General features: G+C 43.0%; 1 protein-coding gene across 1 annotated transcript in view; it reads left to right on the top strand.

Annotated features, from left to right (window-relative positions):
- ASTN2 (astrotactin 2) overlaps positions 1 to 27,081 on the top strand; it is a 605,773-nt gene that overhangs the window by 114,452 nt on the left and 464,240 nt on the right. The window contains 1 exon segment of the mRNA XM_035112940.2: positions 14,287 to 14,474. Coding sequence (XP_034968831.2) covers positions 14,287 to 14,474 — 188 coding nt within the window.

A 27,081-nucleotide genomic window follows, 5' to 3' on the forward strand; every position in this document is an offset into this window, starting at 1 on the left:
ATACTCAATCACACGACACAGCACACACACAGCATCTGAATGGCAATACCAATTAATTTTGAAGGGACCTGGCCCCTTCAAATATTTTATTGGGGGGGAGGAAGGACCTCAGCCCCTAGGAGTTGGCTCCTATGGTGCAATGTATACATGAGTAGCATGGTTTAAAAATAATGACCCTTGGTCATCCCCGAGGTTCTAGGATAAAAGCCAAGAGCTGCTCACTCTCATGAATATTGTTCACATTTATATTTGCATAATATCATTAGCTGTAGTGATTGATTGCTATAGTTTAGAATGTAATTTGTTTCATAATTGCTAACTAGAATTTTTGTAATGGATGGATTTGTTCTACTAAATTAGTGGTTTTAATATTTGGCCAATATTTGGTCAGTTGAGCAAGGGCTTTTCTTTAGAGTAGTCAAACAACGAACATTATAGTGTCACATTCTAAAGATCAGTGCAATAACATCTAAAGCAGTTGGTCATTCAAAGTTTTGCTGCCCCTTTCCCCAGGAGCTATGCAGTGCAGCTATGCAGCTGTCTTTCTCAAGCTAAGACTTTTGATGTGGGTCCAAAGTGCCAATCTTGATGAGAAACAGGGTTTTTTTTTGTTTTGTTATTATTGTTTCAAATCTCTTTGTCCATGAAGTTCACACTGTGAGTGGGAGCACGGATTAACCACTATCACTCCAGGCTGTCTTTCACCATAAGGTTTTTTGTTTGTTTGTTTGTTTTTGTGAGGCAAAGAGGGGGAATAAGGGTTAGAGGACTGGGTGTGTTTGCCCGAGCTCCTTGGAAGATGGTTGAGGAAATTTAGAATTACTGTATTTTTCTGTGTATAAGACGCCCCCTATTTTTGGGGACTCAAAATTAAGAAATTGGGGGGAGATTGCCCCCCGTGTATAAGACTTACTCCTCTTTTAACATTGTTGTTGTTGTTTAGTCGTTTAGTCGTGTCCGACTCTTCGTGACCCCATGGACCAGAGCACGCCAGGCACTCCTGTCTTGCACTGCCTCCCGCAGTTTGGTCAAACTCATGTTCGTAGCTTCGAGAACACTGTCCAACCATCTCGTCCTCTGTCGTCCCCTTCTCCTAGTGCCCTCAATCTTTCCCAACATCAGGGTCTTTTCCAAGGATTCTTCTCTTCTCATGAGGTGGCCAAAGTATTGGAGCCTCAGCTGCACGATCTGTCCTTCCAGGGAGCACTCAGGGCTGATTTCCTTAAGAATGGATAGGTTTGATCTTCTTGCAGTCCATGGGACTCTCAAGAGTCTCCTCCAGCACCATAATTCAAAAGCATCAATTCTTCGGCGATCAGCCTTCTTTATGGTCCAACTCTCACTTCCATACATCACTACTGGGAAAACCATAGCTTTAACTATACGGACCTTTGTCGGCAAGGTGATGTCTCTGCTTTTTAAGATGCTGTCTAGGTTTGTCATTGCTTTTCTCCCAAGAAGCAGGCGTCTTTTAATTTCGTGACTGCTGTCACCATCTGCAGTGATCAAGGAGCCCAAGAAAGTAAAATCTCTCACTGCCTCCATTTCTTCCCCTTCTATTTGCCAGGAGGTGATGGGACCAGTGGCCATGATCTTGGTTTTTTTGATGTTGAGCTTCAGACCATATTTTGCGCTCTCCTCTTTCACCCTCATTAAAAGGTTCTTTAATTCCTCCTCGCTTTCTGCCATCAAGGTTGTGTCATCTGCATATCTGAGGTTGTTGATATTTCTTCCAGCAATCTTAATTCCGGCTTGGGTTTCATCTAGTCCAGCCTTTCGCATGATGAATTCTGCATATAAGTTAAATAAGCAGGGAGACAATATACAACCTTGTCGTACTCCTTTCCCAATTTTGAACCAATCAGTTGTTCCATATCCAGTTCTAACTGTAGCTTCTTGTCCCACATAGAGATTTCTCAGGAGACAGATGAGGTGATCAGGCACTCCCATTTCTTTAAGAACTTGCCATAGTTTGCTGTGGTCGACACAGTCAAAGGCTTTTGCATAGTCAATGAAGCAGAAGTAGACGTTTTTCTGGAACTCTCTAGCTTTCTCCATAATCCAGCGCATGTTTGCTATTTGGTCTCTGGTTCCTCTGCCCTTTCGAAATCCAGCTTGCACTTCTGGGAGTTCTCGGTCCACATACTGCCTAAGCCTGCCTTGTAGAATTTTAAGCATAACCTTGCTAGCGTGTGAAATGAGCGCAATTGTGCGGTAGTTGCAGCATTCTTTGGCACTGCCCTTCTTTGGAATTGGGATGTAGACTGATCTTCTCCAATCCTCTGGCCATTGCTGAGTTTTCCAAACTTGCTGGCATATTGGGTGTAGCACCTTAACAGCATCATCTTTTAAAATTTTAAACAGTTCAGCTGGAATATCATCACTTCCACTGGCCTTGTTATTAGCAATGCTTTCTAAGGCCCATTTGACTTCACTCTCCAAGATGTCTGGCTCAAGGTCAGCAACCACACTACCTGAGGTGTACGAGACCTCCATATCTTTCTGGTATAATTCCTCTGTGTATTCTTGCCACCTCTTCTTGATGTCTTCTCCTTCTGTTAGGTCCTTACCACTTTTGTCCTTGATTATGGTAATCTTTGTACGAAATGTTCCTTTCATATCTCCAATTTTCTTGAACAGATCTCTGGTTTTCCCCATTCTATTGTTTTCCTCTATTTCTTTGCATTGCTCATTTAAGAAGACCCTCTTGTCTCTCCTTGCTGTTTTTTGGAAATCTGCATTCAGTTTCCTGTATCTTTCCCTATCTCCCTTGCATTTTGCTTGCCTCCTCTCCTCCGCTATTTGTAAGGCCTCGTTGGACAGCCATTTTGCTTTCTTGCATTTCCTTTTCCTTGGGATGGTTTTCATTGCTGCCTCCTGTATAATGTTACGAGCCTCCATCCATAGTTCTTCAGGCACTCTGTCCACCAAATCTAAATCCTTAAACCTTTTAACATTATATTTTAGTAAAAAAAACCTAGTCTTATACACAATAAGTATAAGTAAAATAGGTCATCGTGTGCCAGCCACAGGTTGAAATCTGCACCGTGCAAGTGAATGGAGGCAAGCAAACCAGCCAAAACAAACCTTCCTTGTTAACTTTGCTGTTGCCTCCTCTGCTCACTCAGTTGCTTGCAACTCTATGGCTACCAGGCGAGCTGTTATACGCAAGGGTGCACCAACCACATAAGCACAATGTTTGCGGCTTCTGTTCGCTTAGCTAGGACCCCCAAAACAAGTGAAATGATGAAACTCTCACTTCCCAGACAGGGCTACATGCAGTGCTGTGAAAAAATATTTTTTATGTCCACCAAGCTACTTAATGTCGTCTGTCAGCTACAATGACATCTCTGTCTATTTAGCTGTCCCTATGTATGGGTTTCTCATATTGGCAGGGCATGATCTCAGTTTATATACAGTACTGTACTGTATTTCTTCCTTAGCAGGTGCGTGGAATTCTAGGTCTCCTGATAGTACTCTTATTGCTATTGAGGTTCAGATGAAAGGGTTTTGTGGCAGTTGATAAACAGAAGTGTTCTGAGCGGATTTCCATGGTGCTGTTCCTACCCCCCCCCCCACGGCCTCTTAAAAATACAGATATGGTTACATCACCTCTTATATACCTCATAAAAAAGGTTTTTTATTTGTAGCTTTAGTGCTTTTTCAATATTTCACTACCAAAGGTTATGGAGTGTTTCTCTGTTGTCAGAACTAAAATGAACACATTTTTCAAAAGCAAAATGATTATTGTGTGTATGTGAAACCTTGGGTGGGTTAGCTTAACAACTTGTCCCACTGTTCAAACCCTTTTCACTTGTGCTCCTGTTTTCCCTCTCCTCTTTTGGAAGGTTTTTGTGGGAAGACTAGAAATTGCATTCTTTCTATCTTCACCAGGAGAACATAGCACACCCCACATTTTGGGTTTTGAGATAACTCGGCTTTTTCAACTAGAAAAAAGTAGTAGTTAATTTATAGCTTCCAAATTGGCAAATAATGAACCATTTGGCCTAACCTTCTGTCCTGATGGCGGACGAATTTATACAAGGGTTAGCTTCAGGTACAATGGAAAGCCATGATTTGTTTGGCCAAACCATGGATTGTCTTAATGTCTGAACCTGATGCTGCCCACAAACTGTGGTTTGTTTTGAGACTAACAGTCCAAGACATCAAAGTTGAAGATGATTTGTAAACCACACTTCCTGCTGTGGCTTGCTGTTCGTGAATTCACACATATCATTAAGTCATAGTTATTTATTATAATACTTCATTTTGTAAGATTTTTAAAACCCACCATCATAAGATCAGGCTACATAGAATATGCAATTTTAAAAGCAAATGTAAAAGGTAAAGGGACCCCTGACCAACAGGTCCAGCCGTGACTGACTCTGGGGTTGCGGCACTCACCTCACTCTGTAGGCTGAGGGAGCTGGCGTACAGCTTCCGGGTCATGTGGCCAGCATGACAAAGCCACTTCTGACGAACCACAGCAGCACATGGAAACGCCGTTTACCTTCCCGCTGGAGCGGTACCTATTTATCTACTTGCACTTTGACGTGCTTTTGAACTGCTAGGTGGGCAGCAGCTGGGACCGAGCAACAGGAGCTCACCCCGTCGCGGGGATTCGAACCGCCGACCTTCTGATCAGCAAGCCCTAGGTTCTGTGGTTTAACCCACAGCGCCACCCGCATCCCTAGCACATGTAAGCAATACAATAAATCATGGAAAATTCACCTAAATGGACCAGAACAAAATAATTTCTGTTAAATAAGTGGATCCCACAAAACAAGGTACCTTACCTGTCAAAGGTCAAGGTAAGAAGGTGTGCTTACAGCATACAGCAGGAGTTGTACAATAAAGATGCTAGATGCACCTCTGTAGGAAGTTCCACAGTTTTAAGGACTGTCACAGAAAAAGTCTTCTCCTGTGCTGCCATTTTTAGGTGAATTGCCTCCCTCTGCAGACAAGGTTGGTAGGGATGTTCGGATATTTGTGGCCTAAGTCATTTAGGGATTGAAACACTAGTGAGCACCTTGAATCGGGTCAGGAAATGAATGGGCAATCAGTGCAGCTACTTTAAAACAGGGATTATATAGGCACTAAATGAAACCGCAGCCACTAATCTGGCCATGGCATTTTGGCCTGGTTGAAATTTCTGAATCATCTTTGATGGCAGCCCTACAATAGAGTGAGTTGCAGCAATCCAGTCTAGAGGTTACCGGAGCATGCAATACAGTGAGCAGCTCATTCCTGTCCAAGAGGGTTTGCAGCTGGTGAACTAGCCAGAGATGGAAATGGGCAACCCTGGGCACAGAGGCCACCTAAAGCCTCCACTGACTGTGCTGGATCCTCAGGAGCACTTCCAAGCTACAGACCTCATCCTTCCAGGGGAGTTCAATCCCATCCAGAACAGGCCATCTCTCTACCTCCTTTACTAGCGAATGCGGTACAGATAACACCTCTGACTTTTCAAGAATTCGATATAATTTATTGGCTCACATCCAGCCCATCACTGCCTCCAAGCATTAGCCTAGCTAGCACTTTAGCCTCCTCTCCTGATTCAGATGGATCAAAAAGATAGCATTGGGTGTCATCTGCATAATGGTGACACTTTACTCCAAATCTCCTGATGACAGCTCCCAGTGCTTTCGGATAGGTGGGCAGTGAACTTCTGCACCTCAAAAAGATTCTGCATTGTGGAGATGGGGCTGAATTTTCAAATCTGTGAAGCCAACCTCTAAGCATATGGTGGGGGAGGCAAACAACTAGTTCAAGTTCCTGGCTTGCCTGTTAAGGTCTAGAAGCTCAAACCATGGTTTTGCCAACATCTAAAGCATCTTGAGTGTATGTTTGCTGAGACTTCCCTTGAAAACCACAGAAGGCAATTTTATAGCCTACCAAAGTACTTTATTCCACAATTTGGGTCTGGGGTACCTGATTAATTGCTTTCTCTTATATGTGCATTCAGAAGACTCTGCTCTGTTTGCCTCTACCATCTGATACACTCTGTTCTCAGGAGAGAACATAACTTATAAAAGAACCCTGCTGGATCAGGCCAAAGAGCCAGTGTGGTGTAGTGGTTAAGAGCGGTAGACTCATAATCTGGGAAGCTGGGTTCGCGTCTCCGCTCCTCCACATGCAGCTGCTGGGTGACCTTGGGCTAGTCACACTTCTTCAAAGTCTCTCAGCCCCACTCACCTCACAGGGTGTTTGTTGTGGGGGAGGAGGGGAAAGGAGATTGTTAGCCGCTTTGAGACTCCTTCGGGTAGTGATAATGCGGGATATCAAATCCAAACTCTTCTTCTTCTTCTTCTTCTTCTTCTTCTTCTTCTTCTTCTTCTTCTTCTTCTTCTTCTTCTTCTTCTTCTTGTCCAGCATCCTGTTCTCACATCAGCCAACTAGGTTGCTCATGGGAAGCCTGCAAGCAGGACCTGAATGCAACAGTGCTCTCCCCATCTGCGATTCCATGCAGCTTGCCCATCCCACTTTTGGCCCCAGGCAAGGGTGTCTCTCCTGTCCAGCTTTTGGGATTTTTTACAATACAGATTTTTATTGATGAATTATTGCTGCTGATAGTTGTGTTGAGTTTTGATTCTTTGGTGGTTCTTTTTATTGTGTCTTATTGGTGTTTACTGATACTTGTTTTGTTGTAGTTTAAACATTTATTATTAGTTGCCTTGTGTGATGTTGTAGATCAAACGGCAAAGTACAAATATTTTAATAAAATTAAGTAGGAAGTTTTTTCACACGTTTTCATAAATCTTTCCTCCTTTAGTTCAAAACTCTTTCTGCTTGTTTGGCCTAGGAAAGCTTGGGCAGTTGTTTCCCCTCTTGTTTCTGAGATTAAGAATCCGTGGGTTCCTTTCTGATCATCATTATTCCTTTCTGCACAAAAACAGCCTCTTGAGTCTTCTGGGTACTGCATTATCTAATCAAATTATCCGTGGAAAAGTACACTGTGTTCTAAATGAGATATTACAAAGGCAGAGTATCATTAATCCCCAAGTCTTCAAAAATGATGCTTCTATTCACAGAGCCCTAAATCCGACCCTTACGCCCAGCACATATAACCAATGGGACATTAACTATATTAAGCTTCCCTAATAATTCTTAATATGGATTTGTCTTTTTGCTGCCCATGCACCTCATGTTGACATTTTTCACTGAACTACCCAGTGTGACCCACAAGTTTTCTCTTGGGTACTCAGTTCAGAGATTTGTGGTTATGGAGGATTGATTGGCTTACCTTCCAAGTCCCGGACTGCAGAATCCGGGACCGGCAGCCGCGGGACACCGGAAGTTGCGTTGACGCAACTTCCGGTGTCGCTCTGCCCATCTATGGGCACCAAAAATGGCCGCCGCCAACACCAGAAGCCCCGTCTATGCACTTCCAGACATGCGTAGACGCAACTTTCAAAGCCGCCGGCGGCCAAATCAGAAAAATAAATTCCAGACGTATGGCAACCCTATATTATGAGTAGGAGTTGGGGTACAAATGTGATCAAGGCAAACGTACCTAATCCACACATACTGAAACAATATGTGACATTGCCATCCTTTGAAATTAATACTTCTCTGAATTTTGTGCTGCAACTCTCTAATCAAATAGTGTGCAAAAATGCATATACCAGGCTAAAGTTTGCATAAAATGCATGTAATAATGAAAATGACATACTGTACACAGATGCATCATAATATGGAAACTCTAAAAGAGAAAATAAGCTTTGCAAAAATGTGTATATTTGGAGAAATTCACAGTAAAAATTTGACGAATTTTTAAAATCTACGAACTGATTTGGATAACTGAAAATGGGAAAATGAGAAACTGAAATTGACTGATTTGCCAATTCCCAACTATAGTTAATACCAAGGTCCTTGTAAAAAACCAGTGCTTCAGTTTTCCTTTGTAATCAGGCAGAACTGAAGTATCCTTTTGTTGGGAGAAAGTCATGTTCAGCTTGTTTTATCAGGGAGGGGGCAGTTTAATAGATAAATGGTTTAACGTTTCTGTCCTGTTTGTTCCACAAGCACACATTCTCTCCAGATTGAGGATGCAGCTATGAGAAAAGCCTTCTCAGATTTTGGAAGGCATCATATCTGATAGTTTCCCAAAACACAGCAGACACTGCAGTCCTGAGCAATGGCACTTACTCCCTAGTAAGTGTGGTTAGGAATGCAGCTTAAGTTTTCATTTAAGGAGCAACTTAAGTGTATTGAATCTCTATGTACTGGGAGATGTTTATTACAAGCACTATAGATTAAACATATTTATTGCTTTGCCCTGATTGAGCTGTCCTAGACGGATTTCAGCCAGGTGTGGGGAGTGTTGATTTGTATTGGATGACTAGGTTGGAATACCAAGAAGACTTATCAGCAGTTTTTACAGCTTGTTCCAACAAGCATAGTTTGGATAACCTTGGATCATTTTGATTTCTTATCAGAATCCAGTCCTTAATACCTTTTTAGTAACGAAGCAAAGCTAAGAAGCCTTAGCAACTAAAGGTGCTTGCTTTGTGGCTTCTCTGGCATATGAAACTACTGTCCCCTGGGGAAGAGGTAAAGGAGAATTTAAAGGTTTTCTTAAACTACCTGGATGTCCTCATTCTGGCCCAGAACCCACAATTCTTCCCTGAAAAGTAGAATTCTGGAAAACATGCATTAGATGTAAAAATTCCCAATGTAATGTAAGCATGCCCAAACCACATACCTAAATATTTAAAGGAAGTCCCTTGCTCTGAAGTGTTTCCATCCAGTTGAAATAAGTGGGATAGTGCCAAAGGCCATGAATGCTTCCTTGTAATTCTGCAGATGCCAACATGGTGCCAGTGAGCACAACAACAGCCACAAGGACTTCTCTGGTACCCATGAAACCTTTGAGTTTACTCGCTGCCTATTTAGGATGAGGTTGTGAGGATGGTTCCCATCTTCCCCTTTTGAACAGTAGTGATGAAGCAGGAAAGAGCATTGTGCTCTTTCAACTCCATGAAGTGACCTGGAGTGGGGGGGGATTCTGCCCCCCCCCCCATGCCTCCCTCCCCAAACCTTGCTATGGGAAGTTTTCCCTTTTTTTTCAATCCATTAGTAACAATGAATGGATGCTAATTAGACAAGCTTTGCAGTTCCAAAACTTGCTACCTCCAGGATCTGCTTAAGAGGTGACAATTACTATAGCAGGTAGATGCAGAGTTTGTCCTAATCAGTTAGCAGTTACTGGAATCATTTTCCATTACTACCTAATCCATCTTTGAATATTGCCAAATTCTTTGTCATAACAAACAAATTCTTTGTCATTGTGACAACAAGGAGTTCCATAGCTTAAATTTCCTATAGGTAAGTCCATACATTGACCCTGGACTCAGCCTTCCTATTTTAGGCTCTAAAGTGGGGAAGGGTTCTTTTATATTAACCCTTCCCTTGCCCAAAGATGCCATTCAAAGTAGTTGCCGTCATCTCCTGCCATTCGTTCCCATAACATCCAACATTTTCTGATGAAAATAGGGACGTTTCATTCCATAATGATAATTTTACTACTGTGGTACCTTGGTTTTCGAACATCTCAGAAGCTGAACGTTTCGGTTTCCGAACGCTTTTCTGAAGTCAAACATGCCAAGCAGCTTCTGTATTGAGTTTTCCGTAAGTAAATGCTTCCAGTTTTCGAACGTTTCGGAAGTCAAACGGTCTTCCAGAACAGATTACGTTCGAAAACCGAGGTACTGCTGCATTTATACCCCACACATCTTACTGGGTTGCCCCAGCTACCCTGGGTGGCTTCCAACATATATAAAAACATTATAAAACATTAAACATTTTAAACCTTTCCCTATACAGGATTGCCTTCAGACGGCTCAGGGGTCGGATAACTCCATACCCTTCAACATTTCTCCAATGAAAATAGGGACATTCTAAGGAAAAGCGGGACATTCCAGGGTCAAGTCAGAAACCCAGATGGCTTCTCTAAATCAGGGATGCCCCTGGAAAAAGGGACACTTGGAGGGTCTGTCTTTCCTCCTTCTCCTTCGCACTCAATTTGTGCCCTACTCCACTTCCAGGTTGCATGTGCATTCATCCTTCCTTCTCGTACCTGCACCTACAGCAGCCTTTCTTCTTGTATATTCCTTCTTTCTGTTCCTGGTTAGTTAGTTAGTCTGAAACAACCTTTTCTCTCTCTAATTCCACTCCAGGCCTGCTCCAGCCTTAAACCTCAGAGGAAGGAGACTTCCATTCCCCATAATTTCCCTTTTCTTCTTTAACTTCCCTTTCCCCCAGAACTTCCCTTTTCTGCCTGGTTCTGGCAGAGGCTTGTGATGTGGCCCAGGGTGCAGGTGGGCAAGTGAGACGGCACTGAGCAGGCTGCAGCATTGATGCTCCCCATTTGAGAAGCAGAGCGCTCCATTACCGTGTCCCTTGGGTTCTCCCTCTGCCACAAACTCCGTGCATGCCTTAGCCACCACATCTGAGAAACTGCAACCCAGCCAAGAGATCTCCTGTCTTCATTCTGTGTGTACCACTTGGTCATTCTTCATATTTTCTACACAATTTCAGAGTCTACTGTCTACTGCTATCAGTATTAATATTTAATGCTTGTTTAGCATCATTCACATCCTAGACGCCGTACAGAAAGCAGCAGTAATACAGTCCCTGCCCACAGGGCTTACTGTCTTTATTAAACATACAAAACAGGAAGGGGGGGTAGAGAGAGAGAGTGGGAGGGAAATAGTTATGGAAAGCCTGAACGATGGAGAGTCAGAAGTGTTGCAGTGGGTAGAGTAGTGCCTAGGAAATGCTTTTCAAAACAAACGGATGATCAGGAATGACTCAGGAGACCAATGCAGTTTTATGTAGGCAAGTTCTAAATGTGTATCTATGAGTAGTGGGTGGATCACTGTACAGCTGAAATTCAGAAAATTATAATATCGTCGAAAAGTGCATTTATTTCAGTAATGCAACTTATTATTTATTATTTTTCTTTTAATTTTTACAAATGTTTTCTTCTGGAAATTCCACAGTAATAAAACAAATAGTTACAATAATACAAAAATATTATTGACCCGCCTAACGACAAATAATTACAATTACAACAAATCAAGGCTTGGCATATCTTGCTTTGCATGTCATGCATCTATCTCATATATTGGTTTCACCTTTTAAGTTGCATTACTGAAATAAATGCACTTTTCGACGATATTATAATTTTCCGAGTTTCACCTGTATTTCTGCTACGTCAGTTTCTGCATGTGTTCATTCACAAGTCCGTAATAACCCATTTCTACAGTAATCTGAGGTAAAATCAACATGAGGTTATTTTGTCCTAAATTTTGCACAGTTTTTTTTAAAATGCATTTTGGCATGTTTTTTTGGGTTGAGGATTTTTTTTTGTGAAGTGCAGAATTAGAAAGACAATTATATTCTGGCCCAGGTATTATATTGGCACATTTGATATCTGTTGGCTCACTTAAAAGCTTTCAAGGAAGATTGAATACACCTTTTTAATAAACAAGCAAACAAAGCATTGTTAATTTATCAGGGAAGAACATGTGCCCTGCATGCAGAAGGATCTCATGTTCAATTCCTGGCATCTCTAGGCAGGACTGGGAGAGATTTCCTGTCTGAAACCCTGGAGAACTGCTTCCAGTCCAGTCGATGTACACAGTACTGTGGTAGATGACCCTGCGAGTTTGATTCAGTATAAGGCAGCTACCTATGTTGCTATTGTTGATAGGCAATTTAGGCAGTTTATTCCCCTGCTCTCCTGAAGTATTCAGATATGACCATTAGATGGAAGTTTGTGTGTCCTGTCCTTGTTGCTGGGTGGATAATGAGCGACCTGGGCCACTAACTGTCCTCGTTGGGGATTCAAGTGGCAATGCCTCTGTCTTGGATATGTCGATAGAATAATTAGCAAAGTGCTGAGTAAGGGAGTTTGCAATAATGGTTTAACCTTGTCTCTGTCAAGGGGGAAAACAGCAGCTGGGTAGTATTCAGTCAGCTATAGAACAGTGGGAGTTTTGTGAGGGGGTGGAGGGGGATAAGTCTGATGGACAGGTAAGTTAAGCTCCACGCAAAGGGTTTCACTTTCTAGATAGGGTCTGCTTTGCCTGTTCATATCTGTTCCACCAGCTTAAACTCACATCAGCTATCTTTTCAGTACTGCAAAATGGGGAGTTTGTGCTGGGGGCCAGTGTTGTAGAAAGGAAAATGAACTTACGTGGAGCAGAAAGCCTCTCTTGCTCAGAGGGGCATATGAGTCCTTGACACAAGCAGAATTTTAAAATATTGATGTCTGTAGCTGTTGGCTATAATCTTTCCAAGAGCAGCTCCTGCATATCTTAATTCTGAAGCCACGGGCAAGCCCCTTTTAAGACCACGAAGATTGTGCATGGCTGCTCCTTTTGCTTATATTCATGAGTAACTTTCAGAAATGGTGTAGGATCTTTCAGTTTCAGCTCATTTTGGTAGCTGAACCTAAGCAGGTTGAGTGTTTTATGTTCTGCTGTTGGCAATGTTTGTACTAGTTTTAATTTGGTGGTATTTGGAAGAGGTTTTGAGCGCAGTGTATACGTGTTTATCACCAGGAGCTTCTGAGATACGAGTGGCCTAATAAAGTTGCATCAAATTTAATAACCTAAAATTTGGGCAACTGGCCCAGGGTCACCAAACCATCTGAGGTTCAGTTTTAAGGATCAAAGCCAGACATTGTGAATGACTTGCTTCTCATTATATAAGGATTTGAAATGGTTTTCCTGTCTTAATAGCCTGTGGTTTGATTAAGACATACTGTATGGGAATCCATGTTTTCCTGCTATGTCAGGTGTTGGGAACCTTTGGCCCTCCAGATGTTCCTGAACTACAATGTCCATCAACCTTGGCCATTGACCCTGCTTGATGGGAGTTGTAGTTCAGCAACATCTGGAGGGACAAAGTTTCCCCATAATTGTGCCATGTGAATGAGCTATAGTGAACATTGGACTCAGTGTGCTCCTCCCCTTACCACTTCTCTTTCGTGGCTGCAAGGAGAAGATCTGAAACATTCATTTCTGACTTTTAATAGGCCACTGTTCTCCCTGCCATCCAAATGGGTTTGTTTAAACTCTATCTAGTGATCTGAAACCACTGTTTTATCCTGGTTTATTCTCACTAAAATTAGAATTTAAACAAACAACAGTTCCTGAGCTTGGACATAGGGTGTACCTAGGGGTTGGTCAGGTTGGCCACTGCCAAGGGCGCAGGCCCGGGGAGGGGGGCGCAAAAATTGTGCTTCTCCACTCTGGCTCATAGTGATTCGGAGTCCGCCCTTGGCTGCTCCTCCACTGCTCTGGGTTGGTGGGCGAGGCATGCAGGCACCTCAGTTCACCTTGGTGTAGGAATCCAGTTGCTGGCATAGGCTATCACAGCGGCAGAGTGGGCACTAATTTGTAGGAGAAGGAAAAGGGAAGAAAAAGAGGAAGGAGGTGGAAGGGAAAGCAGTGAGCAGAAGGAGGGAGGCAGAAAGGCAGGCAGACAGACCAACAGAGGAGTGGGGAGGGGGAAGGAGAGGAGGAGCAGAACAACCAAATTCCAATGGCTGTGGATTGCAAAAGGCAACGAAATGCAAACTTTGGAGGTGCTAGGTATGCCTCTGCTTCTACATTGCTGGAAACTCAAGCTTTGTTTGAAACCAGAATCATCAATCTTTGAAAGTGAAAGAGATATTGGGTGGGAGTATGGCATTCACACTCCTTATTCATGTAGCTGGAAATCATAATATCCCATTATGTCTGAACTTGGCCACAGAGTGGGCAGGATCCTCCTGCCTTTCCCAGAAGGTTCACAATGCAGAGGACTTAATTGGATACTTTGCTGTGAAAGATCTAGCAGACTTATCCAACCTGACGCCTTCCAGATATTTCAGACTACAACTCACATCAACTCTAGCTTGCACAGCCAACAGATGGAGTGTTGCAAATTGTAGAAGAAAACATCTGTAGAGCACCAGGTTGAGGAAGGCTGATCTATAGCATGTTGTCAAAGGGCATGATAAAAGCTGCTCAACAGTGGAATGGGCAACCTTGGAAGGTGGTGGACCTTCCAAGGATTGGAGGTTTTAAAGCAAAGATTGGATGACTATCTGCCAGGGATTCTTTAGCTGTGATTTCTGCATTGCAGGGAGTTGGACCAGAACATCCTTGGGAATCCTTTCAAACTCTACAATTATATGATTTTGTGAGCAGTTACATGATCTTTAAGCTTGTATACTGTTGAGAATGGGAGTATCTCAATATACTGAACAACTCTTTGCTTCTGTTCTTGCAGAGATGTCTGGAACGGTGTCTGACATTTCCTTGGTACATTGGAAGCAGCAGTGGCTGGAAAATGGCACCCTCTATTTCCATGTCTCTATGAGCAGTGCTGAACAGCTCTCTAGGAACACACCGCCAACCCTGCAGGAGCCGTCAGAGATTGTGGAGGAACAGATGCATATTCTTCACATCTCTGTCATGGTGAGTGGCCATCATTCTCCCCTTTACCATCTCAAAGACACCCCTTTTCTTGTCACCCCCCTCAGTTCAGCTTCTTCTGCAAAAGAATAATAGAATCATAGAGTTGGAAGGGACCCTGAAGATCATCTAGTCCAAGCCCCTACAATATGCAGCTGTCGCTCATCGGGATCAAACCTGCACCTTTGGTGTTATCATTACCATGCTGATAACTGACCAACTGCTCTATCTATGGTCATAAGTGGATTTGATTTATGTATATATCCATATATCTACACCTGTATCTTTATTCACACTGCTTTTCTGCATAAGTTACAGCCTTGCTGTAAAACCACAGCAAAATACAATGGAAGCAAGCAGGCATGACAGGTTAAAATGACATTCAGATAAAAACATCTACCCAGCAAAGGCAAAATGCCTGCTGGAATAGCAGCAGCAGCAGCAACAACAACAACAAACAACAACAAACAACAACAACAACAACAACAACAACAACAACAACAACAACATCTTCATTCACCAGCAGAAAACAGCAGGTGAAGGTGCATAGCTAAGCTTCAACGGGGGGAAGGTGTTCCACAAGTTGGGTGCCGCCACAGAGAATGTCCTCCCTAGTCACTGCCAACCACTCTTCCACCACAGAGAGCAGAGGAGGGCTCCTTCACCAGATCCTAGGCAGCATTCAGGCTAGCATGGGAGGAAGGCTATTTGGGGTTATTTCTTTGTAAGGGGAATATGCCTTGAGCAGTGAATGCTGGTCTATCAGAATTAACTGCCCCATCAACCTCATTCTGCCCTCAGCCAGCCCCTACGTGCCTGCCTTCTTGCTTATGACTAACCCAGGGAGTGGCTAGGGTTGCCAGTCTCAATAGTGGACAGGACTTCTGTGCCTTTAATTGCCCTGCTCTCTTGAGTCTGGAAACCTTAAAGAGGAACCAGCAGACCCTTGGTTTAATTTCCAAGCAAAGGGTCCTGCTGGGTTCTCTTTAAGGTTTCCAGACTCAAAAGAGAGCAGGGCAATTAAAGGCACAGAAGTCCTGTCCACTATTGAGTCCTGCAACCCTGGGAATGGCCCTGACTGGGTGCATTGTAGAATGCACAAGAGACCAAACGAGGATTAGTTGCCTCTGCTTGTTACTGGTTCTGTCTCCACCTACCCTTGGTGCCCATGCTTTCTGCCTTACCAGTCCCAAGGAACATCAGCTGCCTCTGGCCTTGAGTATATTCATGTTTAAACTCCACTGCTCTTAGAAGTTCCAGGCTGGGCCGCCGCCTCTGGGTACTGTGTAGCCAAATTTCCTTTTTAAATTATTTGTCAAGAGCAACAAAGTGTGGCCTGGGGGAGTTTGGAGGGATGTTCTCTCTAGGGCAAGGGTAAATGCAAGATGACAAATAGGATGACAACTTCAACATGCCTTTGTTGTCAATATCTCTTGTATAACTCAAAACATGTGAGTTGAAGACTTCAGTGCTGTCAGAGGAGCATGGCTTTTCCATGCTATATTCAGTCAGATAAAGACAAAGCAATGGGACAATATACCTTGATGCTTTTTAAAGTTTGAACACACTCATCAAGCAGGTATCAGCAGCACAGTGGTGTTTTTTTGGAGGGGGGATTTTGTTTTGTTTTTTGCTGTTTGCTCTGAGAAAGCAAATTACAGCACCCTGCAAATCGAAGCTTTATCACTTCAAGGCTTTTTGTTGTTAAGGCTTTTTTAAAAGCTGCTGCTTGCCACTGTGCAGACTTTCTGGGACTGAGAAGAAGAGAGACTTCTGGAATAGTAGTCTCTGACTGGTGTTCTTCAGAGAGAAGGGGGAGACACAGGTGATGCCTGAACTCCTCTCACCTGTATAAGATGCTCATGATGGGTAGCTTTGTGATAACCTGTCCAAGGAACAGTAATTGATTCCACCTTAACTTCAGTTGTAAATTGCCACAGTTCTGCTTGCACAGCTGCTGTAGTGGGGATTAAACTACTGTTGCTTCTTTTTCCTTTTTGCTTTTGCCAAGAAGAATAGTGCCTGTGTTGTGGTACCTGTGTTGAGTATAGAGTTCTTTCTATATTTTTATTTTTTATTTTTGCATGTTTTAGTTTGGGGAAAAGGCAAGGAGGTTGTGATGGTGGGAAGGATGTGATAGAGGCATATAATGTTACACATTGTGTGGATAAAGCAGATCGGGATATGTTTTTCTTCCTCGCTTGGGACAGGTAAAAGGAAGTACTTCACACAGCACATCGTTGAACTGTGTAGTTTACTTCTACCGACTTGCATGGCTTTAAAAGAGGATTCAACAAAATTATGGAGAATGAGGCTGTCTGTCAACAGCTACTAGCCATAATGGCTATGAACACCAGCTGCTGGGAATTGCAACTGTTGCATATTCTCTGGCAGAAAGACAAACATGGCATAGGTGCTGCAAGTCACTGCAGCAGCTGCCTCGCCTTCCATGTCTCTTGGTCCTATCCACACTGTGAGATGGTACTCTGGGCCTCCCCATTAAACTCCTCTGTTCATGAGCTCCCAGAATCTGCAAAGTTTGACTGCTGCTGGCAGCTAACTCCTCCCCCCCCCTCAGAGAACTCAGCCACAACCTCAGCCCTGTATTGGAAGAGGAGTAACTTCTGAAAGGGGGTCAGTTTTGAAAAGTTCACAAAACCCTAGCCTGTGGGTTGTAGAATATTGTACATATATCACTGTAATAAATCACTGTGCAAAAATATGCAGGCTGAGCAGATTAATTCACCATCAGCATATTTGCATATGGTGCATTAATTAGCATGATTTATTTTGAGCACGGAACCTAAGTTGTGGTTCACTTAGGATAACCCCGACACTGACTAAAGTATGGGTTTTCTAAGGGATTTCATTTTTTAAAAAAAAAAATGGAAAAACGGTTTATTTAGTAGGTTTTAAATAAATAAATATGGGGCGCAGGTGGCGCTGTGGGTTAAACCACAGAGCCTAGGGCTTGCTGATCAGAAGGTGAGCGGTTCGAATCCCTGCGACGGGGTGAGCTCCCGTTGCTCGGTCCCAGCTCCTGCCAACCTAGCTGTTCAAAAGCAAAGTGCAAGTAGATAAATAGGGACCGCTCCAAGCGGGAAGGTAAACGGCGTTTCCGTGTGCTGCTCTGGTTCGCCAGAAGCGGCTTTGTCATGCTGGCCACATGACCTGGAAGCTCTACGCCGGCTCCCTCAGCCAATAACGTGAGATGAGCGCCGCAACCGCAGAACCTAATGGTCAGGGGTCCCTTTACCTTTAAATAAATAAATAAGTTTACTTTCCTCATTGAAGGCAGCTGTATAGCTTCATAACTCAGCCATAGGGAAAGTTGCCTTTTTGCAAAGAAGCAACAGATGTGAGCTTGTGTGAAGCACCAAGTCATTTATGTGGCACTTCCCATCACCACCTGGTTTGATGGAACCTGCAGGTACACCTCTTAAAAGATTCTAAACCAGCCATTGTCTCAGAAATAAACCATGTGAAAGGAAGCCCTTAGCGGGGATTTATAATGACCGGGAATTATAATTAAGCCGGGGAATAAGCGGAGCAGAGGGAGGGGTACATTGTTCATTTTGTTTAATTCAGCATTTTACAGGGGAAGAATAATTAGTGGTTTTAAATGTTTTGACACAAGCAGCCCAAATAATCATAATAAATCATATCAGGCATATGCCCAGAACCTTGAAGTGACAGATGACAAACAGAGCAGTGAAAGGTTGCTCCATCATGCAAGGGAAAATCATTGAGGTAATGGAAGAATTATGGCTTCTGAAATCCACTCCACTCCTATTGTGGGGAAACATTCCAATTTATCAAAGCCAAATGAACATTAATTGCAGCAGCCTGGTAAATTTTCGAGCCGCTGTGACCTTCATTGAATTTTAATCCAAAACAGATAAGATTTACTTCCACACACAAGAGGAAACAACACAATTAAAACTCAAATGACAGCTAAGATTATGGTGCTGCGGGAGGTTAGCGGGGGGTGGGGGGATGACAGCAGGCGTAATGACAAAAATATTGATTCCTTTGTACTTGACATTGCACAAATTAAAAAAGCGAATAAATAACATTCAGCTTTTGCATATTCTACTCGCACACCCCACCACAACCGAAAACAAATTTCAGATGTTCAAGATGAGAAGAGAAAGGGGCGATGACAGTAATGAAGACGGAACTTCCTTTAAATTTAGTAATTAATGTTAAGTATCATTGGGGAGATATTAAGGGGGAAACAAACAAACAAACAAAAAAGTATTAATTTTGTTATTAAAAGATGCTCCTGAACAAAGAGACATTGAACAGCAGCACTTGCTTTTTGGTTTTCAAAATGGGAGGAATGCTATTTATAATGGACCAGCTCACAAATGTGTGTTCTAAAATCCAGCCCATGTTACTACATAAAAGAAGCTCTCTTCTTTATTTGTTATGGTAGGTCTGTAGTTTGCTGTCTACCAGGGCTCATAGCTGCCAAGTTATCCCTTTTTTTAAGGGATTTTCCCTTATGCTGAATAGGCTTCCTCGTGAGAAAAGGGAAAACTTGGCAGCTATGCCAGGGCTTCGTCTAGGACTGCTAGACCTAATCAACTTGCCTACCTTTTCTGAATCTTCTTTACCTCTAGGTTGTTGAGAACCAGTGTGGTGGTGTGGCTTAGTGTGTTGAGTTCAAATCCATGCCCAGCAATGAAACTTTGATACACTCATCTCTGTAAACCTGATCTAACTCTTGGCGTTCCTTCCAACTCTGCAATTCTATGCTGTATGGTGCTTAAAAATGAAAAACTTTACAAAGAAAATACGCGTTCGAAAGACCAATAAAATATACAATTATTAACCAGCAAGCTTGCGTAGTTTCTCAACAAGAAGTTGCAAAAGCTGTATGTAATTACATACCAGTGGGTTATAAAACATTTGACTGTGCTGACTAAATGCATCACTAAATAATAACTACACCACAGCAATGAAATTCCAAGATATGGTTGTCCAAAACAATGGTGTCCTGCTGATGATAATTGTGCCAACCAGATGTTCTTTGAAAAACATGCCAGACATATTTAAACTTATAAAGTCTTCTTCAGTGACAGAAGTTGAAACACATCAGCTAAATATTTAGTGAGCACTGTCAGATACTTTAGAATACAATGATGTCTAATTACATTGTGCTGAGGCTACATGAGATTGTTGATCATTGTATATTTTACTGGTTCTTTTTTTTTGTAAAGTTATTAATAATTGTACATGATACAATTGATGATCATAATCAACTGCCGGGGACCTGAAGATCCATGGAAGGGTTACTTTTGTGGGCTGACATTTCAACTATCAGCAACTCCTTCTATGCTTCCTCTTCTGGAGGAAAGAGTGTGGATGTTGGACTCCTATTCATTTCATTTCTATACTGCTTTATATTTCTAAGAAAGAAACATTTCAAAGCACTTTACATGACATTAAAACATCAAATAAAACAAATCAGAATGAAACATTACCGAAGGAAGTCAAATATAAAGTATACAAGATAATTAATAGGGAACTAAAATATTAACTTGAAATATTTCAAAACAAACCATTACAAAGGAGGTCAACTACAGAATGCACATTTAGCCATAAGAACTAAAGGGACCACAATGGTCATTTAGTCTAAAACGGTCTTGTTTCATGCTCTACTGACTGAGCTATCTGCCCAAACCTGCATCAAAGTTCACACACACAAAAAAATCTTAAATATTTCAAAAGAAAACATTACTAAATGGAGTCAAATACAAAATGTACATTTAAAAAAGAATAATTAATGAGGAAATAAAATAATATCTTAAAAATAGAATGTGTCTGCTGCTGCTGTTGCTGCTCCTGCCAATGGTGGTTCATGGTGGTGGCTGCGGAAGCTCAGGATTGATGATCTGGGTCTACGATAAGAGACAGATGAGCTAGTCTCTGGCCTCTTCAGCTGCCTCAGCTTTTGTAACTGGAGTCCATCAGGGCCCCACCTTCCTAGGGCAGGTAGGAAAAGGCCTGCAAGACAGGGAGCAGGTCTTCCAGGACTCACAGCCAATACAATGACATCAACTTCCAGAGATTTGAAAAGATTGAAGTAAACACCTCCACATACCTATAATATATTTAATCATTTATTTAAAAATAAAATATATTTTAATTGCAAGACAAGATGGCTTGCCAATCTTTGCTCAGAGGTAGGGGTGCAAATATAACACCTGCACAAACTTTGGTAGCTCCCTAGAAATGAAAATGTAATAAATGGCTTACGTCCCAAGTGTTATCAGTGGTGATTTAGGACTCCTAAGTAATGTTGTGCTCTGGTCCATGGGGTCACAAAGAGTCGGACACGACGAAACGACTAAACAGCAGCAACAACAAGTAATGTTATTGATTCCAGAAGGGGACTGTATTGCCTAATGAAAACCTCAGTTTTTACAGGAAGATAGGCTTCTGTAGATGTACAGTGAGGGGGGAAAGTATTTGATCCTCTGCTAAATGACCAGTCCATAATTTTAATGGGAGGTTTATTGTAGCTGCGAGAGACAGAATAACAACAGGAAAACCCCCAGAAACCTAGAAGACAAAAGTAAGCTTTCCAAAAGTGGTTCCTCACCTGTGTAGTATTGTTGCAGTTTTGCATGTGTTAACACAGCTTTATTGAACACTTTTAGTGGCACTTGATGTGATTGATAGTAAAAAATGGGGAGTCTTCTTGTAGCCCCCTAGAGGTTGTTGGACTTCAAACTCTTATCAGATGCAGTCAGCATAACAAATGTTCAGAAATGGTAGAAGCCGTGATCCCACAACATCTGGAGAGCCACAGATTTCTCATCCCTAGACTGGAGGGATTTTTTTGGGGGGGGGGCAAGGGGTAAGTTGAGAGGAGGCAACTTTGTTAACTGCCCTTCCCCCCCAAAACCCCAGAGTTCTAACATCTATATACTACAAGAGCTTGGTCTAACTTTGAATCCTATAACCCCATGTTATATTGGGATTGAGACCAGGCTGTAGTGTGGTGGTGAGAAGACGCATGTTCTGGCAAAGCAGAAATGATACTCCCTGCCGGGCATGCAATCATGTCTGAAGAACAGCGGCCGCATAGCAGCAGCTGCCAGTAAATGGTGCGATCGGATGGAAAGCACTTGGACTGCATTAGTGCCCCAAAGAGACCCTTGTTATATGATTAAGCAGCAGATTTTGCTCTGTGTCTCCTGTATATCCATCATCATTCCTGTCAGAGCTGGGCCTGTCAGCCTCTCTCCACCTCAGAAATTAATGATTTGAACTTAGCGACCTCATTCCCATGACAGGACAAAACTCAGGAAGTCAACATAAAGCTGTGTGGGAATGACAGAGTTCCTTCAAGTGGCCCAGCACTGCTGCCAGAGTGGCAGTAGCAGGCAAGAGGAGCTGAACTGGCTGAGGGGTGGGAGAGGGCCCAGCATGGAGCTGATGCTCCCTGCCTGTAAGCTGGGCTAAGATGGATGGGCTGATGCTCAATCATTGCGAATGGACAGCATGCTGAAAAGGACTTCCTCCCATCTGCTTGGTAATGTGCTGTGGTTAGACATCCCTGTTGATTTTAGCGGGGAAAGTGCATTCAGAACCTGACATTCTGTATTGTTCTGCTTGGCACTTGGGCATGGCTCTGGGGTCTACTTAAGACTCAGATCAGCGGTGGGGTGAGGTGGGGAAGAGAACATTTAGTCTCTTGAAGAATTGCTGTGAGTGGAAGTCCTATTGAAATGCTCTTTTTCTGGCTGCACTTCTAGTCTGCCAAATGTACTGCACAGCTGGGATTTTTATCAGGAAATGGAGGCAGCATGTTTATGTTTAGTCTAGCAGTCCTTCCCACCATTGTGGTCCTCACTCGCTTTCCCCCGGTACACCTACTTTTCTAACTTAACAAGAGCCTCCCTGGATCAGGCCGAATGCCCATCTAGTCCACCATCCTGTTCTCGCAGTAGCCAGCCAGATGCCTGTGGGAAGCCTGCAAGCAGGATCTGAGTGCAAATATATATCTCTCCTCACTTGTGATTACCAGCAACTTGTTTTCAGAGGCACAGTACCTCTGACAGTGGAAATAGTATTAAAAGACGCCTGCTTCTTGGGAGAAAAGCAATGACAAACCTAGACAAACCTAGATCTTAAAAAGCAGAGACATCACTTTGCCTACAAAGGTCCGTATAGTTAAAGCTATGGTTTTCCCAGTAGTGATGTATGGAAGTGAGAGCTGGACCATAAAGAAGGCTGATCGCCGAAGAATTAATGCTTTTGAATTATGGTGCTGGAGGAGACTCTTGAGAGTCCCATGGACTGCAAGAAGATCAAACCTATCCATTCTGAAGGAAATCAGCCCTGAGTGCTCACTGGAAGGACAGGTCCTGAAGCTGAGGCTCCAGTACTTTGGCCACCTCATGAGAAGAGAAGACTCCCTGGAAAAGACCCTGATGTTGGGAAAGATGGAGGGCACAAGGAGAAGGGGACGACAGAGGACGAGATGGTTGGACAGTGTTCTCGAAGCTACGAACATGAGTTTGACCAAACTGCGGGAGGCAGTGCAAGATAGGAGTGCCTGGCGTGCTATGGTCCATGGGGTCACGAAGAGTCGAACACAACTAAACGACTAAACAACAACAACAACAATGTGGCTAGTAGCCAATGATAGCCCCCATTCCTATGGCTTTGTATCTCTGTTCCTCCCTCAGCTGTATCCTGTAAAGTTCTGCAGAAGCCCTTCTTAGAATGTGCCCAGATGTTTATGACATTTAAAATAAATGCCATGAAGAAAAGAGGCTGTAATGTATTTGCTTTTTTTATTAGTTTAAATCTTTTCTCACTGTGTGTGTATTTAACCTCTAGTCTATCTCTACAGGAACAAAAGATAGCTCAGCTGAAGCTTGTTCCAGAATTTCAGGAGCCAGAGAATCAACTTGCATATATAGCATACAACACACTTTACTCCACTTGCTTTAAAATTGCTTTTTTAGAGCCTGAGTTCTGGTTACAAAGGATTAATAGTTTGTTTGTTTGTTTGTTTTTAGCTCTCATTGAATAGATTGATTAATCTAGCTACTTTCCTGAATGGTCTTTTGTTGTTTGTGTGATTTTGAGGCTCCCGTGAGTGTGAAGTTCACTGTGCAGTGCATCTCAAGGGCAGGCGATATTCAACATGAAAAAGCTGTTGGGATGCAGAGGTGTTGCAGCACAGAGATGATGGGGTGCTAAGTGGATGCTGAATGAGAGTTGAGGAAGGGAAACTGGATGTGAAACTAGGAAGAGGCCTGTAGCCTTTTGTGGCTGTAGGTTAAATTTTGCAGGTCTTGAACTAGTAGCTTCTCTCTTTATAGGTAGAAAAAAGGCATGCAGATACAGAACCAAAGATGTGTCAGTAAACCACGAAGCCCCTTTGATTCGACTCTCTGCCCTCGGTACACATCTAGTTATCACAGAGCTGGCCCAGGAAATTTTGCTGCTTGAGGCACAACCCCCACCTGCTCAGTCATGCTGTGGTCTAAACCACTGAGTCTCTTGGGCTTGCCGGTCAGAAGGTTGGCAGTTCAAAACCCTGCAACAGGGTCCAGTAGCATATGGAATTTTGCTCCCGTAAGATGTAGTGAGGGTCACTGGCTTAGATGGCTTTGAAGGGGCAGTTAGAGAAACTCTTTGAGGGATAAGTCAATCAGTACTAGTCATGATTACAGGCAACTCCCCAGTTTTGTGGGGGTGAAATCACGTAGATTTGAAACACCATTGAAAAAGCCTGCAAACGCCCCACCCCACCCCACCTCCACCCTATTCCACCTCTTTTTGTGGTGTTTTTGTAATGCTTTTGGGTCACTTCCGGGTTCGGCATGATGCATGTGTGCATGGTCGTATGCATATTGGACATGCATAAATGGGGGGTTGACTGTGCTGTGTTTGTGGACCTCTGGGAGCAACAGTGGATGAGAGCTTATTGTCTTCAGACTCTGCTTATGGAGTTTGTGGAAGCAGTTGGTTGGCCATAACAGGAAACTGAATGGTTGACTCATGTAATCACCTGGTCCAGGGCACTATACACTATCTGCTGGTGGATGGAACAGTGAGGGTGATTGCTTCTTGGCCCTGCTTGTGCTCTTTCACCAAGTACCTGGTTGACCACTATTGGTGCAAAGACAATGGATTAGATTAATATATGGTCTGATCTCTGTGTGTATGCATTTTGTTACTGTGTGCTGAAGTTGCCCATATGCACAATGGCACTTCTTAGGACCAATCTCCTAAGAGGATTAGCTGTGGGATAGAACAGTGTTCTCCAACTTTCCCCCCCCTCACCAACTGCTTGAAAATTGCTAAGAATCTTATTTTATTTTTTCTGCCCATTTCAGAAATAGATGCTATATTATTTTTATTGTACTTTTGTTGCTGCTTTTATTTCTTATATATTGTATTTTAATGTATTACAATTTGAATAAAAGAAGCAATGAAAACAAAACAAAATAAATATGAATATGAATATTTAATGCAACGGATGGTGCTATTTCCCGTCTTCTACCACACATCCACGGACATGCTGAACGCAACCAGTGGTGCTTCATGGACCACAGTTTGGAAACTCCTGTACTGAGAGAAGGATAGAAATTTAAAGTTTTTGTGCGCAAGTTGAACACTGAATTCACCTCAGTAGCATAAAATTCTAAGGTAACTTTAAGAACAAAAGAGGAGCCTGCCAGATCAGGCCAATGGTCCACCTAGTCCAGAATCCTGTTCTCAGGGTGGCCAATCAGATGCCTGTAGGAAGCCACAAACAGAATTAGAGCAGAAGAGCCCTCTCCCCTCCTGTGGTTTCCAGCAGCTGGTAGATCTTGTAGATGATGATAATTGTGTAAGTCTACAGAAAGTTACTAGCTTGCTTTTTTTTTTTACTAGCCTGCTAAGTCTTGCACACTCTATTTCCATGCCAGCTGTGGAAGTTGAGAAGGGCCACTGACCTCTTAGCAGACTGTAGTTTTAAAAAGAAAGAAGTCTACCAAGTGGTCAGGTGGGGGAGAGATGGAGTGATCCATCCTACTGCATTGCTATGCTGGGTACAGAAGAGATAATTTACTTCCTCTGCAGCTAGTGTGGAAACCAAGGCATGGAGTGGATCTCTCCATCATCCATCACCCCCATTCACTCACCTGCATGAGTTGTGAGTACAGTGGTGTCTCAACTTAAGAATTTAATCCGTTCCGAAGGCACCTTCGTAAGTCGAAAAATTTGTAAGTCGAAAAACACCATTGGAAATGCAATTTCCCATAGGAATACAAGAAAATTGGAATACAAGAAAACAGAAAAAATTCTTGTATTCCATAGGAATACAAGAAAAGAGAAAAATTCGTAAGTTGAAGCAACCCTATCTAAAAATTCGTAAGTCGAAAAATCCCTATCTAAAACCGCCACGTTTTTCCCCCCCGGATGTCGAGACATTCGTAAGCGCACGGCCATTACCCCCATTCGTAAGTCGAAAAATTTGGTTGTTGAGTTGTTCGTAAGTCGAGGTACCACTGTATGCCCTAAGATTAGGCATCCCCAAACTGCGGCCCTCCAGATGTTTTGGCCTACAACTCCCATGATCCCTAGCTAACAGGACCAATGATCAGGGAAGATGGGAATTGTAGTCCAAAACATCTGGAGGGCCAAAGTTTGGGGATGTCTGCCTAAGATGGTGAGCAGTGTTTAGATTTTTAATAGGCTTGGTGGTATTCCAGGTGCTGGAAATTTCACCACCTTAGTTTCAAAGTCTAGGCCAGGCATAGGCAAACTCCGGCCCTTCAGATGTTTGGGACTGCAATTCCCATAACCCCTAGCTAACAGGACCAGTGGTCAGGGATGATGGGAACTGTAGTCCCAAACATCTGGAGGGCCGGAGTTTGCCTATGCCTGGTCTAGGCTAAGGAATGAAAAGCATGGTTCAGAGGGTGTTCTTTTCCAACACTCCTCGCCTTCTCTCCACACTCATGTAAAAGCCAGAGATCAGGGTTGTCAGCTGGCAGTGAGGGGGTTTGTTCTTGATTGAATGAATACTCAGCCTGCCTTTTGAAATCATTGAATCTTGAGAAGAAAAGCAGGCATGTGCTCCTGGCAATGATCAAACTTAGAAAGAGGTGATGCGCTGTATGGGTATGATACCAAAACCCAAGGGGGAAGCTGTCTGCCTTTATGAACTCCTCCAGGCCTTTTCACTGACTGCTCCCTCCCCTCTCAGTGGGAACGAGGTCACACACACGTACGTGTGTGAGTGTACGTACAAGGGAGCATACAGGTTCTGAAATAAAGCCTAAGGCTCTGAAATGTATCTTCTCTGCTCTGTCCGGTCAGATTGAAAAGGAAGAGAGAAATTCAGCTCCTAGAAGCTGCACAAGTAAATGCTTAGTTGTCCCCTTAGTTGCTCTTTTGCCTGATTTCTGATGCCATCATGACAGAGAGCAGGATATAATTATTGTAGGTTCAGAGCTCCCACCCACAATCCACTGGAAATGTCAGCAAGAAATATACCCTTTAATTTCAGAAACACTGGCATCATTAAAAGGGGAAGATGGAGCAGGAGATCCATGGAACTTGCCATGTTGTAAATTAATGTGTCTCTTAT

Source organism: Zootoca vivipara, chromosome Z, assembly GCF_963506605.1.
Source record: "Zootoca vivipara chromosome Z, rZooViv1.1, whole genome shotgun sequence".
Taxonomy (NCBI): Eukaryota; Metazoa; Chordata; class Lepidosauria; order Squamata; family Lacertidae; genus Zootoca; species Zootoca vivipara.